Here is a 17,206-nt window from a genome sequence, read left to right as displayed (position 1 = left end):
CCTGGACCCGCGGACATGTGGGGTGTCGTCGCTGCTCGTGTTTTTACAAGAGCTGCTGGATAAGGGCAGATCCCCATCCACGCTCAAAGTGTATGTGGCGGCCGTCGCGGCGTTCCTTTTTTCGCCAGTCACTGGGAAAAAATGAGCTGGTCATCCGCTTCCTCAAGGGAGCTAGAAGGATGAACCCCCCGCGCCCCCCATCGGTTCCTATCTGGGATCATTCTATAGTTCTCGAAACTATGAAAGCCCCCCCTTTCGAACCGCTTCAATCTGTGGATTTGAAATACCTTTCACTCAAAACCGTTTTTCTGACTGCCCTGTCATAAGTCAAACGTGTGGGAGACCTTCACGCGCTGTCTGTCAGCGCTGCGTGTCTTGAGTTCGGACCAAGTGACTCCAAGGTCATTTTAAAGCCTAGACACGTCTATGTTCCCAAGGTGATCGGTCCTCCTTTCAGAGCACAGGTCATTTCCCTATCGGCGCTGCCAGCATCCGATAGCGAACGCGACGCCAATCTCCTTTGCCCAGTCAGAGCACTGAGATTGTATACTGCGCGCTCCACCTCTTTCAGACGCTCTGAGCAGCTTTTCGTTTCGTTCGGAGGGCGCACCAAAGGTCTCGCCGCCTCGAAACAGACACTGTCTAGATGGATAGTGGACGCTATTGCTGCCGCATACGCGTCAAAAGACCTGCCATGCCCGTTGGGCATTAGGGCTCACTCCACTAGAGGCATGGCCTCATCGTGGGCATGGTCCAGCGGGATTTCCATTCACGACATATGTGTGGCAGCGGGCTGGGCTTCCCCCTCCACCTTTGTCAGATTTTACAATCTGGAAGTGCCCGCCCTGCAGGCAAAACTACTACCGGTTTAATACGCTACAGCTCCCCTGGTGAGCTGCACTGATGGGACTCATTCCACACAGACCGGCACCGCCGCTCTGTCGTTCCCTTCCCACTATGTGCTTATGTATTACACACACACTGGCCCGCACTCTTGCCGGCCAAATATTATTTCCCCACTCACAAGGGCTCCCCCGGGTCCCCCCACCCCCGGGGCTCATGCAGTGGATGCTTGGCGTGCACGGCGTTGACAATGGGTTCCCATAGCGTAAGCTATCTTACGCAATACTAGAGAACCTCTCGTAAGAGAACGAATCGGTTACCTAACGTAACCTCAGTTCTCTCTAGATGAGGGAACGAGTATTGCGTAGCCGGCCATGCTTGCGCCACGAGCGACTTTCGCTTCATTCAATGAAAACCAGGGTTCCAGCCTACGAACTACGCTTATATGCACTCTAGTCACGCCCATTTTGGCGGGCTTTGATGCAGTAAGCGCGCGGACGCCTCTCATTGGACGCGAGTTCGCCCAAGTTCGTCTATAGGCTGCAGCAGTTGCCGCAGAGCAACCAATGAGCTCGCTAGCTAGCCCGCTCAAGGTCTGCAGTTGCTGCACTGCGTTGACAAATGATACAAAATTAAGGATAATTTTTTGGCTTCAGTATCTCAGAAAAGATGAATCTTTCCCGTAGCGTAAGCTAGCTTACGCAATACTCGTTCCCTCATCTAGAGAGAACCGAGGTTACGTTAGGTAACCGATTCGGTATGCTACCCAATGATGTCTCTGCCATCAGAGAACTGAATGCTTACAAACCACAGCAGATTGGATTTCAACTTTTACAGAAGCGTTGCAGAAACTAGAGAACTGTTCTTCCCACAATGTCTGGTCTGAGCTACCTAAGACATAAAAGCTATGAATTCTTACCAAGCACAAGAGAGTAAAGGCCAACTTCTCACCCCAATTTTAAACGTTTTTTTGGAGGTACGAAGCTGCTCTCACAGTCCTCTGATCAAGGTTTTCAGAAATCCTTGAATCTGTCAGCCCCAGATGAGAAGAGCTATTCAAAATACTCTGCACTGAACTCAACACTAGGCAGGAAGTGCCGAAAATTAGACTGGACTTTAGCAACATCGTTCACATGATCAAATGCAATTGTTAGTTCATAATGCATAAACTAATGTTAAAATATACCTTTATACATTTAGTATATGTTGAAATTAACATGAATCAATTCTGTAAAAGTACTGTTCATTGTTAGTTCATGTTTACTAATTTACTGTAGTTAACAAATGTTAACAAATGGAGCCTTATTGTAAAGTGTTAGCACTTCACTACATTTTCAGTAGCCTTACCATAACAGCTTTACCAGAAACAAGCTACTTTTTTCCCAATGAGAAATGTTTCAAAGTATCTTCCCCAATTTCCCCTATCTCTGTTTCTTTTTCTGCTTCAGAGATCATTGGAACCTCTTGTAAAAGATAAAATGTAAACGAATACCCAGATGTAAATGAAACGACAGGCTTCTACAGGAACAGCTAAAGAACTATGTGAACATACACCACAGATTGAGTAATTCTTACCAATGATTACAAGGTTAGGAAAGGCACTAAATATTTCACAAAGAACTTTCAGTCACTGCATGTCTGCACAGTGTTCAGGGTTTTACTCTAAACTCTGTGGTTACCTTGAATGCCATATCATACAATATGTGTCTGCAAAGAGAAGTCTTTTGAGGTTGATGGTGTGAGTAGTGTGTAAAGGTCTACTCTGAAAGTCTATGTGAGCAAGGGCACAGATAAAGCTTCTAGTATTTGGACCAATTTGGACTTATTATGCCTGCTGGAAATTCACATACTACAACTAAACATACCAGCTCTGTTCCAAAATTTAGTAGGCAGCCTCACTATACTGTCCACACAGGCTTGCTTCATTCTAGGTAGAATTCTAACTGAAATGAATCCTCATAAGCAACTGACACTTTTGCAAGATTGTACACCTCAAGGCAGACTCATTATTTCTAACCAAAGAACATCTACTTCACCAGGTTTTAAAACAGTTTTTATTTGTTTGGGAGTAAAACAAGACTTGAGTTACGACATTACAGATTTATTTATTTGTAGGATCAATTTCAAGATGTTCAGCATGTCCATTATGTCTTCTGGACACCAATCTGTCTGCCCAACCACTTAATGAATCTCATAACTTCATGTTTCATTAGCAAAGTCCCAGAAAGGCAGATGTTCATCCACCCCCTGCTCTCTGCCACCTGCTCCAGCCACTAGCAGCCCAGAGGTGACTTCACACGTGCCTCACATCTCCAGCCGTCAGTGTGACAGAGATCCACAGACCACATCCATCATTATTCTCATTTTCTCAGTGAGCCAGAATGATGTCATAACTGCAGCTGGCTCCTTAAATTTAACATTTGCCTTTGCCAGTTTTATAACAACAGGACCACACAGGAAGTCGGAATGTTGCTTCCGAATGTTCCAGTACCCTGACATTGGCTCCATTATGCCGAGTTACTGACAGGCGGCTTCATATCTCCCATCAGACATTTTTGCAAAGGTTCAAACATGTTTACCTTCTCCTGTGGTGTGACCGGAAGAGCCTTGCGTTAGCAGCGTGAGAGACTTTGGTTCTTGTCATGTGTTAAAACCGTGAAGTAATTGTGTTTGATTAATCAGTGGCAAGTGTGATTCGGAGGTTCCATTTTCCCTCTAAGATTAAATTTTTACTCCACTGATGGTTAGGTTTGGGCTTAGGGGTAGAGGTAATAAAATATGCATTCCTCTTCACTGTATTGCAAATTGACAGCAAAATACAAATATGCATTCATACCCATTAATTCTGCTAAACCAAGTTCTGTACAAGGTTCAGGAACACAGGGAAACCAGGTTGCTTGTTGCGCAGTGTACCAAAGTGCTGCACCACCCCCTCTAGGGCCTAGGTTGTTACCCTGCAAGCATACTCTCCTCCTCCCTTTGAGTCAGATGAGGCTAACAGACTGCACATGTTTTGCCCTGTGAAGGCATTATGCATACACTGTACATGACCAAAATGAGTCAATTCAGGCTGTCTGAAAAGCTCATTGTATGCTTTGGAGGCCATTCAAACAATCTGGCCATCTCTAGGAAATTATTTCTCATTGGGCTTTAGATTCCATTGCACTTGCTTATGAGTTGTAGGGTGTACAGTGTCCCTTTGGTTTAGGGCTCATTCCACCAGGAGCAAGGCCTCCTCCTAGGGTGTGGGGTGAATCGTTAGATGATTCTTTTTCTGCAAGCTGTGTTTCCCCTAAAACTTTTGCATGGTTTTAAATCTTGGATGTTTCCTCACATCCTCCGGTGGATTTGGCTGTAGAGGGTCGATATATTTTCATGTTTCACTACCCTGTTGGCTAGTGTCATGGCATTGCATACATGGTCCATGACTTTTTTTTATCTGCTCCTTTTCAACTATGTGCAAAGTTTGCAGCAAGTTTGTCAGAACTGTAGATTATTTATAAGGGTGGCTAGTGTCATTGCTTATGTTGACAGAATGGCTTTAACCATGTCATCCTTCTGCACTGTTAAGAAGAGTGTTATTTTCATTTGCCAACTACCCTGCCGACTTGTGCCATTGTATCACATTCCGGTCTATGACCGTTTTTGTCTGTCATCTTCCCACTATGTGTGAAGCAGAGCTATATATGCAATGTTCCACCAACCGTAATGGCTAGTGTCACTATTATACTATTACCGTAAATTGTTTATTTCTTGTCCCTCTTCCTTACTATTTGTCAGTACAAAGGGGAGATCATTTCAATGTTTTTTACAACCCTATTGCTAGTAGGCATTGTCACATGTGTGTGAATCAGTAGCACGACATTATGGTATACGGCTCCCATAGCGGCAGCATCTGATGCAGCGTAGAAGTGACCGACTTGAAAGAGAAGTTAGTAAGTTTGCCGCACTACTGATTTCTTGCAGTTAAGGGACAGAGAGATGCCCTCTAATATATTTAGTCTAAACATTTTGAAGGTGAGGCTGATATACACGTGACATTTGGGCGGAGTAACAAGCACCACCTGCCAATATGAAACTGCAGCAATTGAATAGGATTTCAGAGATCGGTACTCCTGAGAGGAGCTCCCGACAGTGTCTTGTTCCCTGCTTTCAGGGCACCAAGGTTACATCAGTAACAGAGGCACTTTGCACAATGATCCAGCTGATTTCTAGGCCCAATCTGGCCACTTATATATTTTTATTATTGATAAACTATGCAAATCTATTGTCATGGTCTTTGAAAGAAGTGCTTACTGCAATTTTTGGTTCAATGGACAAGATAAATATGGTAATAAATGTGTTAGCATGTGTAAAATATTTGTGGTCCAGCATGAGGGTGTAGCTGTTTTGAGGGTTTTGTTTTTACTGCTGATATTCTGATTTGTTGACCTGTTGGGGGCAGATTCTGCAAATGTCACCGGCACAAATCTACCCCAAGACAAATGTTAGGTACGCATGGCAGTCGAAAAACGACTAGTTAAGATAACTAACTTTTGTTCTAGGGTAGATTTGTGCCAGAGACATTTGCAGAAGGCAGCAAAAGTGAATAACTGAAAAGTATTGTGAATAAAATATAAATAAAATAGTGAATAAAAAAAACAAACATCTATTTACAAGATAAATGTGGGTGGGGGGTGTCACTAAATACCAGTCAATTTATTTTAAAATAAGAGTACGTTATAATGACAGTTATACTGCGCTCCATTCAAATTTCAAGTAGGGTATTCCTACTTTATATAATTGGATTTCAACTATAGAATTTATTTTATTCAATTCTTGGAAATTGACATATGTAAACAAAATGGCAACTGTAGAATTTGTTTTGCAGGTGTAAGATTATCAACATCAAGTTAATTTAACGTGTTTAACAAACCTGTCCCTGCAAACATTTACAATGTTGCAATGACATTTAATTTACAATTTTCTACTCCTCCTCAATGCATTTTACTTGAAAAAAAAAAAGGAAAAAAAGAAAAACTATAAATTTTTATAAACAACAAAAAGGTCAAAAGATCAAAAACATTACTCTGCTTTATGCCAGTAATGCATTTATTTTAATGTTATGCAGCATGTAATTTTGAGCTCTGTTGACCCATATGTAAGTGTTTGCCATAGTAAAAGCCTTATGTCTGGTAGGGCTGCTTGGCCAACAGGAAATAAATGCTTTGGGCTTTGGGCTCGAGCGGCTTATTCATCGGCCACTGACCTCACTCCGTTAACCAGCTGGAGCTGCAGCGAGGCTGCAATTCCCTAATAAGGAGGTCTCTACCTCCCCGAACACTGAACTGAGAGAGGGGGAGGCCTGGCAGACTGCCGATCCTCCACATTCCCATAATCCTTTAGTGACTCTCCTGGCTGCACAAGTAGTATCTCATCCATTCTGTCTGTTTAGAGCAAGAGAAAGGAATAAGCTATTAAGGGGGAAGAGTTAAAAATCTAATAAAAGAGTGAGTGGAGGGAGATATAGGTGATGGTTTGAAAAATGCCCATTTTGCATGGAGTGTTATTGTTTTGCTTTTTGTTGACAAGAGTGATAACGACAAATTTAAAGGGACGTTTAAACCAAAATCTAAATTCTGTCATAATTTACTCACCCTCATATAGTTCAAAACTTGTATGACTTTCTTTCTTACGTGGAACACAAAAGGAGATTTTGAAAAATGTGCAATGGTATGCTTTCGTGCATGGAAAAGAGCGTTGCACATTTTTCAAAATCTCCTTTTGTGCTGTCAAGCTCCAAAAAAAAAAGAAACCCTCCACAAATGCACCAGAATGGATTGCAGAATTCAATAATACCCCTTGAGAGTGAAAGATTTATTAAGGATGATATTCCCTTATCAAAATTAACCATGGTTTTACTAAAGTAACTATAGTTTAAACATGCTATTTTTAGTAAAACCATAGTAAACACAATTAACCATGGTTACTAAAGTCATTGTTACTACAATATTACTATAGTTAAACCATGGTTACTATATGGATACTACAGTATTACTGAAGTAAAACCATGGTTAATATGAATAAAAAACATGGTTTCCAATGGAAAAAAACAAAAACATGGTAACTGCCGTCATGGTTACAGCAACAGTGCCATATTAAAACAAACCTGTTAACCTCTGCCCCCTTGTCTTGACCAAAAGCCTAAAAATACAAACTCACAATTTAGAGGATGATAACTTTAAAACTCTGAGTTATATGAAACATTTCCCAACACCATGTCTTGTGATTATGACTGCATGTAGCATTAGCCGTTAGCATTAGGGTAATGAATGCAGATTGGTAAACATGACAAAATAAACATTATCTAGTGCATATTTCTTCCAAGCATAACTGAGTTATAATAGCATTGTATTTTACTGATGTCATGTGTATTCCATTAATATAATAAGGCAGAAAGCAGATTATTTATAGAATATCCAGCCTACAGCTGATAGCAGATGTGCAGCTCTTCTGACTGACAGCTACGGATCTTTCAATAAACATATACAATATATCAGAGACTGCATGGAAATAATAGACAAACCATATATTTCTATATATTTACAACAATTCTCAACAGTTAACTCATTAGATTTATGCTTTATATGTAATTTATTACCATACTATGGCATTGTATGAGGAAAACCCTTGACATTTTGGCAATGAGGTAGGCATGATGTCATAACTTTCTTCTTCTCTTGCCTATATTTGGAATGATAAATTAACTTGTGCGCCTCTAGCTTCCTGGAGGTTTATAAATCACCATATGAGAGTATTACAGCCTGTCAATGTGTATATATAGTATATATATATATATATATATATATATATATATATATATATATATATATACACTGACAATGCACTATTAAAACTTAATGTAACATAATGTTTTATATAACTGAACTGAAATATAGTGGAAAAATAACAGCAACTGACTAAATATTTCACTTCATATAAGAATGTCCACTGTATTTCAAGTCTTTTAAGGTCATATAAGTGTTTTGAGTAGGGAACGGAAAAAAAAAAAACTTAGTAAGTAAATTTAGAGTGATTGAATCATGATATAATTTTATGGGTGAACTCTTCATTTTAATGCACTGCTTGGTAAATATTTTGACCCAAAATCGAAGAGAGAGCTCCAAAACTTTGAGCCACACCAGTTGATCTCAATTTATAAGAATCTGTCTCTTCAGTGTGTTCACCCATCTGTTGAAAAGGAGAGTGAATCCTGGCACTCTGGTCCTGCAAGTGAACCTTCCACAAAGGCTGAGCCACACACACAAACCCTTTTCATGCAAAATAAATCAAAAGTGGCTTTGAGGTTGGAATATAAATCAGAGGGCTTGGGTTATGTACAGATGGCTGAACCTAACAATAAGCCTTAAGGAAGACACCCAGTGTCTCTCTCTCCCACTCTGTTAGTTTGAGTATGTAGGTTTATTTTTATGTAGGCGTGACTTTTGTACAGAGGTGTGATTGAATATGTGTTTCTGATCTTTTTGGCCTCATGGGGGCGGGGGCAAAGAATGACTGCATTATTAACTGCCGCACATTTTGATGCTGCTGAGTTCAATTTGCAATGAGTTTCTGCCTTGCAGCAATGAGGCCAAAGTGACCATGTGATGTTGATGCTAGAGACGTGTATAAAAGAGAGAGAGAGAGTTTGAAAAATGTGACTGTTTTTAGACTTTGAACAAATCTTGTTTGGGCTTTTTTCAGTTAAAATTGGCTGCGGTCTTATTTATGCTTTAAAATATTCCTTATAAGGGTTTTGCTTGTAACATGTTTTGCTAAATATATTAAATACCTAAAGATAATAATAATTTATGAATGTTCTGACATTTTGAGTTTGCATCATACCATATAAAAAAAGCACCAAAAACTACCATGGTACATCCATTTTCATAGATTCAAATAAAAATATTTATTTGGTAAATATTAGTAAATAAAAGGTATGTAAATATTGTACCACAGTAATGCAATGGTATTCTTAGAGAATATCTTGGAATACCATGCAAATACTATGGTGCATGAATGTGCTAATCATACAGTATCATAGTGTCCATCAAAGTACATATATAGTATGATATATAGCACTGTACCATGGTACTAGGGCTGCACAATTAATCTAAAAGGAATCGTAATTTCGATTACAGCTGCCACGATTAATCGTGAAATCTGACGATTACAGCGTTCAATTAAAGTCTGCTCTGTTGCATCAATGGTTTATATTTACAATGTGCTTTAGCAGCAGCTGAGTATTCCAACCAATCACTAACATGTCTGTTGAGCAATGAAATGGCAATGGCCAATCAGAGCCACTTAGATTAGTCCTCCGTCCTATCAGTAAAGACAACTGATCCTAATGCGCAAGCTTTAACCCGTCTTAATGACCAGATGCTGCTTTATATTCTAGCTCTGTTCGCGTGGCACACGAAAAATTAATACTGAAGAAACATCACCTGACACTAGAAAAGAAGCTGTAGAACAAGAGCGAAAAGAACTTTCATTGCATATTGCACCGCTCGCTTTGAACATAGATGTTAAATACACTGAAAATGAGCAACACAACAAAACTGAAGCAATCCCGTTCTACAAGGCACAGATGCGGTGTAAATAATTGATTTATTATGCTGATTAGACAGCATTGTTTTTAATGAGAGCATTCGTGAGAGTGCAGAATATTGTTTGGAGCATCACGGCGCTTGCGTCGAAATGCAGGTCTAAAACAGAACAAAATGATCTTACATGAACAAAATCACCATTGAAGATCTAACGGGATTAATGGTCCCCTGTCCCGCCACTAAACGTCTTACTAAACAGAGTAACTTGGTCAATTTAAATCCGCTGTTAATAAGTTTGAATATTGAATATGCCATATTATTAACTGTACGTGGACTAATAATTTAAGCAGTTATTTAGCAATAATTTAATTTATTCTATACCATAGATATCCATTTAAAATATTTTTTTATTTGCCTTACCTTAACAAACATTATTACAATATAAAATACAATACAATATAATGCTTAAAAGAAACTGAAGTGCAGCTCATATCCACCATTGAAATCTGCTACTCTGAAGAACCACACGGTTGCTTACTTTGTGATGTCACAGTAATTTAATATTATAATCGACATTAATAATCGTGATTACAATATCAAGGCAATAATCGACAATTATGATTTTTGCTAAAATCGTGCAGCCCTACTTGGTACCACCACAACACCTTTTAAAAATTTATATTTTAAGCATTTGCCGATAGTTGCTTTTGGAAATATCAGTTATGGGCAAAAATCTAAGCAGACCGTTGTTTCATTTTCTATTCTTCGGTGTTCTTTTTTGGCCAGGGCTGATGCGTTGCACTGCTAAAATGGCTTTATTCTACAGTATAACATTGGCCTCCAGAGGTGAAATAAAAACAATCGATGATGACTCGTGGGGATTTGCTGTATCTAATTTTTTTCATTAACAATATTCATCCATATTTTTATTCTCACTTTAATAAATATCTTGCTATGCTGATTATATCATAAAGTAACAAATTACAACTACTTTTGTTACAGTACTTGACATTTTTGCAAATTTTTCAACATTTTAAGAACAAATATATAGTAATACTTTTACTTGAGTTGATTAAAAATAAAATATTCAACTTCGCTACAGTTATTTTTCACCACAATTACAAAGTACAAAAAAACAAACAAAAAAAACCAAACATAATATTTCAGAATATTTTAAAACAAAATTTTAAACACCTTAGAAAGATACAATGCCAATAGTGTCGGAAATTAACGGGGACTCGGCAAAAATACCACTGAAATTGACAAAAATATTCCAGAAATTCAAAATATGGAAGCAAAAAATGCCCACATAATGAGTTTCCGTGTTTTATTAATAATATCTAATATAGTTACAATTACATACATTGTGATCTTCTTTTGACCTTTCACTGAATGTTATTTTTTCCCCCGGCGTCCGGTTCCTCACACCATTGGTTTTGTACTCCAGTGGTAAATTCCGTAACCATTCGCCCCTCTTGTTCAAAATAAACTGTTCTAGCAGGTAACACTCGCTCACGGAGCAGTTCTGTACTTCCCTGCCCTGAGCTGCTGTTTATCTGTCTGAAAAGTCTCATCCGTTAGAGGCCAAAAGTGCGCAAGGGATGGATGCTATATAAAGAAGGAATGAGAAATCACAAAACAAAATGTAACCAAATGCTACAATTTTCTTAATAATAATATCTCAATAGGTTAAATAAACATAATGTTATTTAAGACTTTATTAACTGTAACACAATAACACATATACAGAAACTTTTAGTGTTTGAATCAATCAAATCTCTCACAAAACACTGTGTGAAATGTTTATTTTTGTCTTATTTTATTCAGCTGGCTTGTAGGAGTTAATAACAGTTTGCTTAGAGGATACATTTCCTTTATGATATTGCATTATATTCATTTTGTACAGTATGTTACGTAAATGAGAATAAACCTGAAATAGGGATGTGTTTTAGTCACAATGCACACTAAGTAATTTAGAGACTATTTAGAGACATCTATATTGTTACAAACAGCTATTTTATTTAAATAAATGTTGTATTCTTAAAGTGTTCCATTTGCCCAAGAATCATCTTGCAGCGATGCAGGTCTTTGTCATTTAGAAGCTACTAGTTTAGGACCTGTGAGGATTCTGTTTCTCAAACTAAAGATTGTGATTTTTGTTGTGCATCTGGGCCATCCACATTCTTCTCTATCCTGATTAGCGAAACAGTAATACATGGATTAACCTTCATCTCTCTAAAAGAATAGACTTTATGAGAAAATAGAATTTCAGGAGAAATTTGATTTTTGCCTATTTTTAAAACCAACATTTTATTTGTAAGTGTAAATCAACTTTTAAGAACTCAATACATTAACAAATGGGGGAAAAAACCCCACTGTATTATGATTTCCGCATGGTAGCGCAACCATTTTCAATTATTCTAATAATACAAACATTTTCTTGAGTACCAAATTAGGACTTCAGAATGCTTTTGTAAGGAATAGGTGACAGTATATGTTGACCATCATGGGTAAATAAAAATGGAATAAATTCCACATAAAACAGTTATTTCAAACCATAATAATAATTAGCCATTAATGATTTTGGCAGAATTTTTGATAAATTGAATGCATCCTTGGTTAAAGGAAGCATCAATTTCTTTCAAGAACAAAAATCTCTAAATAAATAAACAAATAAAATAAACATTTCTAGAGCAAATAGGTTTCCTAAAATGTGACATCAACATATGTGGAAAGCTGGACTAAGTTAAATAATAAAAAGCTATAGAAAGTCAGATTTTATTCATAACTTTCTTCTTTTTGTTGGTTATTCAAGTTTAAATGATTCAAATTAGCATTATTCATTCTGATTCAAAGTAATGTCCAGCTCAATTCTACATTATAAATTCTGAATCAATGTACTGATTATCATTGTCCCATGTCTGCCAAACATGTTGAGTGGTTCAAACATCATCTGTAGCCTGAAAGTGAACTTTTGGTGGGATTTTAGGAGTGAATGTACTTAGCTGCATAGAGAGATATCAGATGGACCCTTGCTCCCTATTTAGTGAATGACTTAACCTCCAGTGTGCTGTCTGTCTACACTGGTTTCAAAACAGTTCGAAATGCACCTTATTTTCATCCTAACTCCATATACAGCCTCTGAAAGCACCATTTCTCAGCTTTTAAACAAACCCGTTGATTCTCAATGTGAAAATACACAGTGAATATAGTAATGCATTTACTAATATTAATGAATAGAACCGTATTGTACAGTTATATCAAAATAAAATATCACAAAATGTACATTAATATGTCATTAACAGATGTGTTGATGTTGAAAGCTATTCCAAATAACAAACATGTTTGTTTCTACTTTTTCCAAAAATCCACATATGTGGACATCATGTTTATCAGTGCGCTGACATGATAAAAATGAATAAATGTTTTAAAGAGGCATATGAAATGAAACTAGAGATGCTACTTTTTACACCCAAGCAGGTTTGAATTAAAAAAAAAAACGTAAACAGGTTTCTTACCAGTGGCACTTTTGTTGGCTCTGTGCCCGTAGAAGCGATTCACGGAAATCCTAGTCATGTTGTTGTGTTACGTGAATTGGCGTGCTAAAAGGTTAACCCTTATATGAGAGTCCAGAGTCTGTGAACAGTATTCGGTATGTTTAAATGTATTTAAGTTATGTGTTGTGTATAGCAAAAGCAAAATGTCCACGCACGTGGACATGGGGTCACACAAGGTTAAAAAACAGTTAATCTGGCTTACTCTAATTGAGTGTTGGGGAGAGTAAACATTTCACCCATCCAAGAAACGAGTTCATATCATTTTGTTGGGTGTTAGAGATATGTGCCTCTGGAAAGGCAGTAGAGGGGCTTGAGCATGTCAGTACTGGGCTTGAGCATGTCATAGCTGGTTATAAGTGAAATTTGGGAACATACAGTCTCAAACTGTAAAACAACTGCACTTATCCTCTGTGATAGATACCTCTGTTGTTGTACACTTCATAATGTTTCTATACTGTACTTTCCAGAGAATACACAAACAAATCACCAGCCAAATTCACACTGTGTTGTTAGGCATTGTGCCATCCAATATACTTCAAGTCAACAAGAAACAGCATTTGCAAACAATTTTACTTTCAGAATGTTTTTTCAGAGTGAAACATGATTTTCAAAGAGAATAAAAATGGAATTCATTGGATCATGGTGTGGTGTCTATATAACAGGTGATTCATTTTAGGAGTGGAGCAAGTATCATGCCCAATATCATGCCCAATCATGCCAAAAAAATGGTACATCAAAAACTCTACTAGTCGACACATTTCTACTGTCACCCGTTTTATATCGTTATACTCCCCAGCACTAATATTGCATTTACAAAAATATTGTATTTTCATGTACCATGTTCTACGTATCATGTCTAAATGCCATGGTAATACAGAAACACAAGATTATAACTTACTTTGGCTGCTCCAATCTGCTCTTTCCGAAACTTCTCCAAGGGTGAGATCAGAACATCATCAGCATTCTGAATCTGCAATCAAACATAAATATAAGATATTTCATGAGATTACACTCGCCATTATACTAAACGAACTCTGGAGTAGCTGGGAACCCAAATTAAAGTTAAAGGTAAAGGCTGCATTAATGCTGAAGAAATGGCCGAGAATTTTAAAAAGCTTGCTATAATGAACAAATTTGTGGTGTGAGTCTATATTTCTGAAAAGGTCTTTTACACTAACACTTCAGAGGAACTGTAATGATTAGAGTGATAGAATTTGATTAATCAGTAATCATTTAATGAGAACTCCAAGGCAGACTGCAGCTGCATGGTCCACTGATTATTAAAATAAGGAACATGAGCGACAATATAGAAGACTGGACAATAAAGAAATACGAAAAGGGCTTTTTGTTTCATACAGGCCATTCAACACATCAGCCACAAGAAATATGGCCGTCAACAACCAGAGTTTTACACCTTCAGACAGGTGGCATGCATTAAAATTCTGAAATATGTCTCTATATATATCTGCATTCAGAATGTCATTGCATGCACTCTAAAAGACCCTCAAGGAAGAGTTCACGTGTCCATTGCAGTGTGCATCTGTGTGTTTGTTCATGTGCATCGTTATGAAGTTTAAGTCTCAAGGTGTCATATTATTCAAAGTCAACATGAATCGCTGTTCGCAACTCATTTTACTTCTGTAATCTGAATAAAATACACAAAATAAATAAATACAAAATGCTATCTTTTTATTGTGTCCAAAATAAATGACTCTTATGAACTGGTTCTTTTAAATGAATCCCTAAAAAAAAACAAAAAAGAAAAATATATATTTTCTAAATCAGTTTTGTGACTAATTTACAGACTAAATAATTAATAGTGGTAGCTTTTTAATTGATCCTTAAAAAGAAGCTTGGAAAATCAGTCTTGAAATGATCTGTTTGAATGAGTCTAACTCTAATGAGTGGTTCTTGACTTCTCTCAAAATGAACCTAAAACTAAATAGTAGAGTTGGGGTACTCGATTTTGGACTCGGACTTGACACGGACTCGAGACTTTGGGACTTTGGATTTATTCCAGTCAACTGTATTAGCCTCTTAAGTCATAAACCAACTAAGTTGTTTCACTGTGTTTAAGCACACACACACACACACACACACACACACACACACACACACACACACACACACACACACACATCACACGTGCACAGGCACACTCATCAGTCAACCAATACGCTTGAATATTACTACAGAGACAACTGTATAACATCGACTGTATAACATCGACTACCGAGGAGGCTGGTGCGACGAAAACAAAATGATGGGTATGTATCAAATGTCAATAGAAACTAAACAAGGCAGATCATATGACACGGGACCTGACAACAGGTACAATTGCGTGTGCCGTTTGTGCAGCCAAGACAGTGCTCGCATTGCGGTTTCATCATGATTAAAACTTAAAATCAAGAACTTTATTGTGTCGAGTCATCCACATCATGTCTCTTACAGTTACACTTAAAGCAGCATATTGAAATAAAATACATAAAAATAGTATTAATATTGGATATTAAGTCATTTTAGGCGTAATGTATCTACACGTGTAGGCTTCTGTAGTCTCTTGTGGTCCACGCAGTGCCGTCAGATTGAACTGATCCATAATAGCTCGATGAATTAACTGTGTAACTTTATAAATAGTGTTAATAGTGTTTAAATAGTGTTATTGCTAAAGCAGACAGCAACTCTAAACAGATAAACAGCACATATTTATTATTGATTGAATACTGTCAAAGCATCGACGAGCTGCTTAAAATACAGTCTTTACAGCATTCGTCCGCCATTCACAACATTCAACCATGCACAATACAATATTAGGATATAAATATATTATTAAATGAGTTGAATTAAATGAGAAGCTAAACTTCATGTTATGAGATGAATGTAGTTGGTTATGACGGTTTTGATTTTAAATGTTTATTTAATGTTTATTGTAAACCACTGGGTGCACATGCTTATTTAGCTTATATCTCTGATACTTTTGAAGGATTAAAATGATTATTCTCCATGTTTTTGCAGTTAAAGAAGAGCTCATTAAATATGAAAGATTTCAGACTGACTGCAGACCAACACGGATTCCACTTAAGCAAATATCAATTATTATAATTTTATCTTTTATCTTCTGCGGCAGCTGCTGTGAGACGCACACGGACACATCAGGGATTTAGGTACACGAGCAGCACGCAGAACTGCCCTGCATTGTGCGGTTTCCTGCAAATTAACTAGAAAATCATGTCCGTGATGACATGACCATAATATTATCAGTGGGATTTTCCAGTGTTTTTGGGTGTAGCATTTGCAATTAAATCGTGAGACATAACATCTCAGCGAACTGTGACGACTCAATGGTATGTATTGAGTCATCACATGATTTTTTCCAAAATCAGTTGGCAGATTCAGAAAGATATCTCAGTATACATGTAGACTATTACATCTTAAGATAGGGATAATATTAAATAAAACTAAATTACATTGAATTGACAAAATTGAAAATGAAGTCGAAATAAAAACTAAGTTAAAATTCATAATAATAACTGGTTGTAATGACTTACACAGCTTTCACTTTCTTTAGTTTATGTCTGAGTGGAGGGGAAAAACAATAAATAATTGAAATGTCAACAGAACGCAATAAGAATTGTATTGAAGGACAAATTTGTCTTCATACACCTAAAGCATATGCTTTCATTCTGAAACCACTCTGAAGTCCTTTCAGCAGGATACTAATCATAGAATATAAATATGAAAGGCAACAGAGGCGTTTGTTACATTTATATAGACACACTTTAGATTAAAACAGTTTGTTTTACTGTTGGTTCACGTAAACATGCGCTAGACAGCAAATTGTGTGTTGAACATTGTTTATAGTACCATGCCTTCACACACATATAAAAAATAACTAAATATATAACTAAATAAATTAAAAAAAGAGACAGAAAGAGAAAGAGCGGATGGCGGCTGCTAAACAGAGTGTTTCTTTTCAAAGAGGGATTCAAACACCAGCAAGCAAGCAGGTGATTCATGATGAAAATATACAGCAAAATATCCTTCACACATCGTCTCCAGTAAAGTATTTATTCATCAAAATGATTTGCCATAGAAGGAAGTAATGTATAACTTTGTGCATATTTGAAGTAAAGCTTATTTATATTAGTATAAAGAACAAATAAGTACAGATATATTCATTATTCTGCATGAGTTAATAATAGAAAATACTATTCTATA

General features: G+C 37.1%; 1 protein-coding gene across 7 annotated transcripts in view; it reads right to left on the bottom strand.

The window, feature by feature from the left end:
* Window positions 1–17,206, bottom strand: part of LOC127661321 (rho GTPase-activating protein 42-like) — a 177,892-nt gene that overhangs the window by 59,943 nt on the left and 100,743 nt on the right. For all 7 annotated transcript variants that reach the window (XM_052151944.1, XM_052151946.1, XM_052151945.1 and 4 more), the window contains exon 4: window positions 13,887–13,958. In XM_052151944.1, the coding sequence (XP_052007904.1) occupies window positions 13,887–13,958 (72 nt within the window). The remainder of the gene's footprint in view (window positions 1–13,886; window positions 13,959–17,206) is intronic.

The sequence above is a fragment of the Xyrauchen texanus genome, chromosome 21 (assembly GCF_025860055.1).
Source record: "Xyrauchen texanus isolate HMW12.3.18 chromosome 21, RBS_HiC_50CHRs, whole genome shotgun sequence".
Lineage (NCBI taxonomy): Eukaryota > Metazoa > Chordata > Actinopteri > Cypriniformes > Catostomidae > Xyrauchen > Xyrauchen texanus.
The sequence above is the reverse complement of the archived record's forward strand: the minus strand, read 5'-3'. Positions and strand labels throughout refer to the sequence as shown.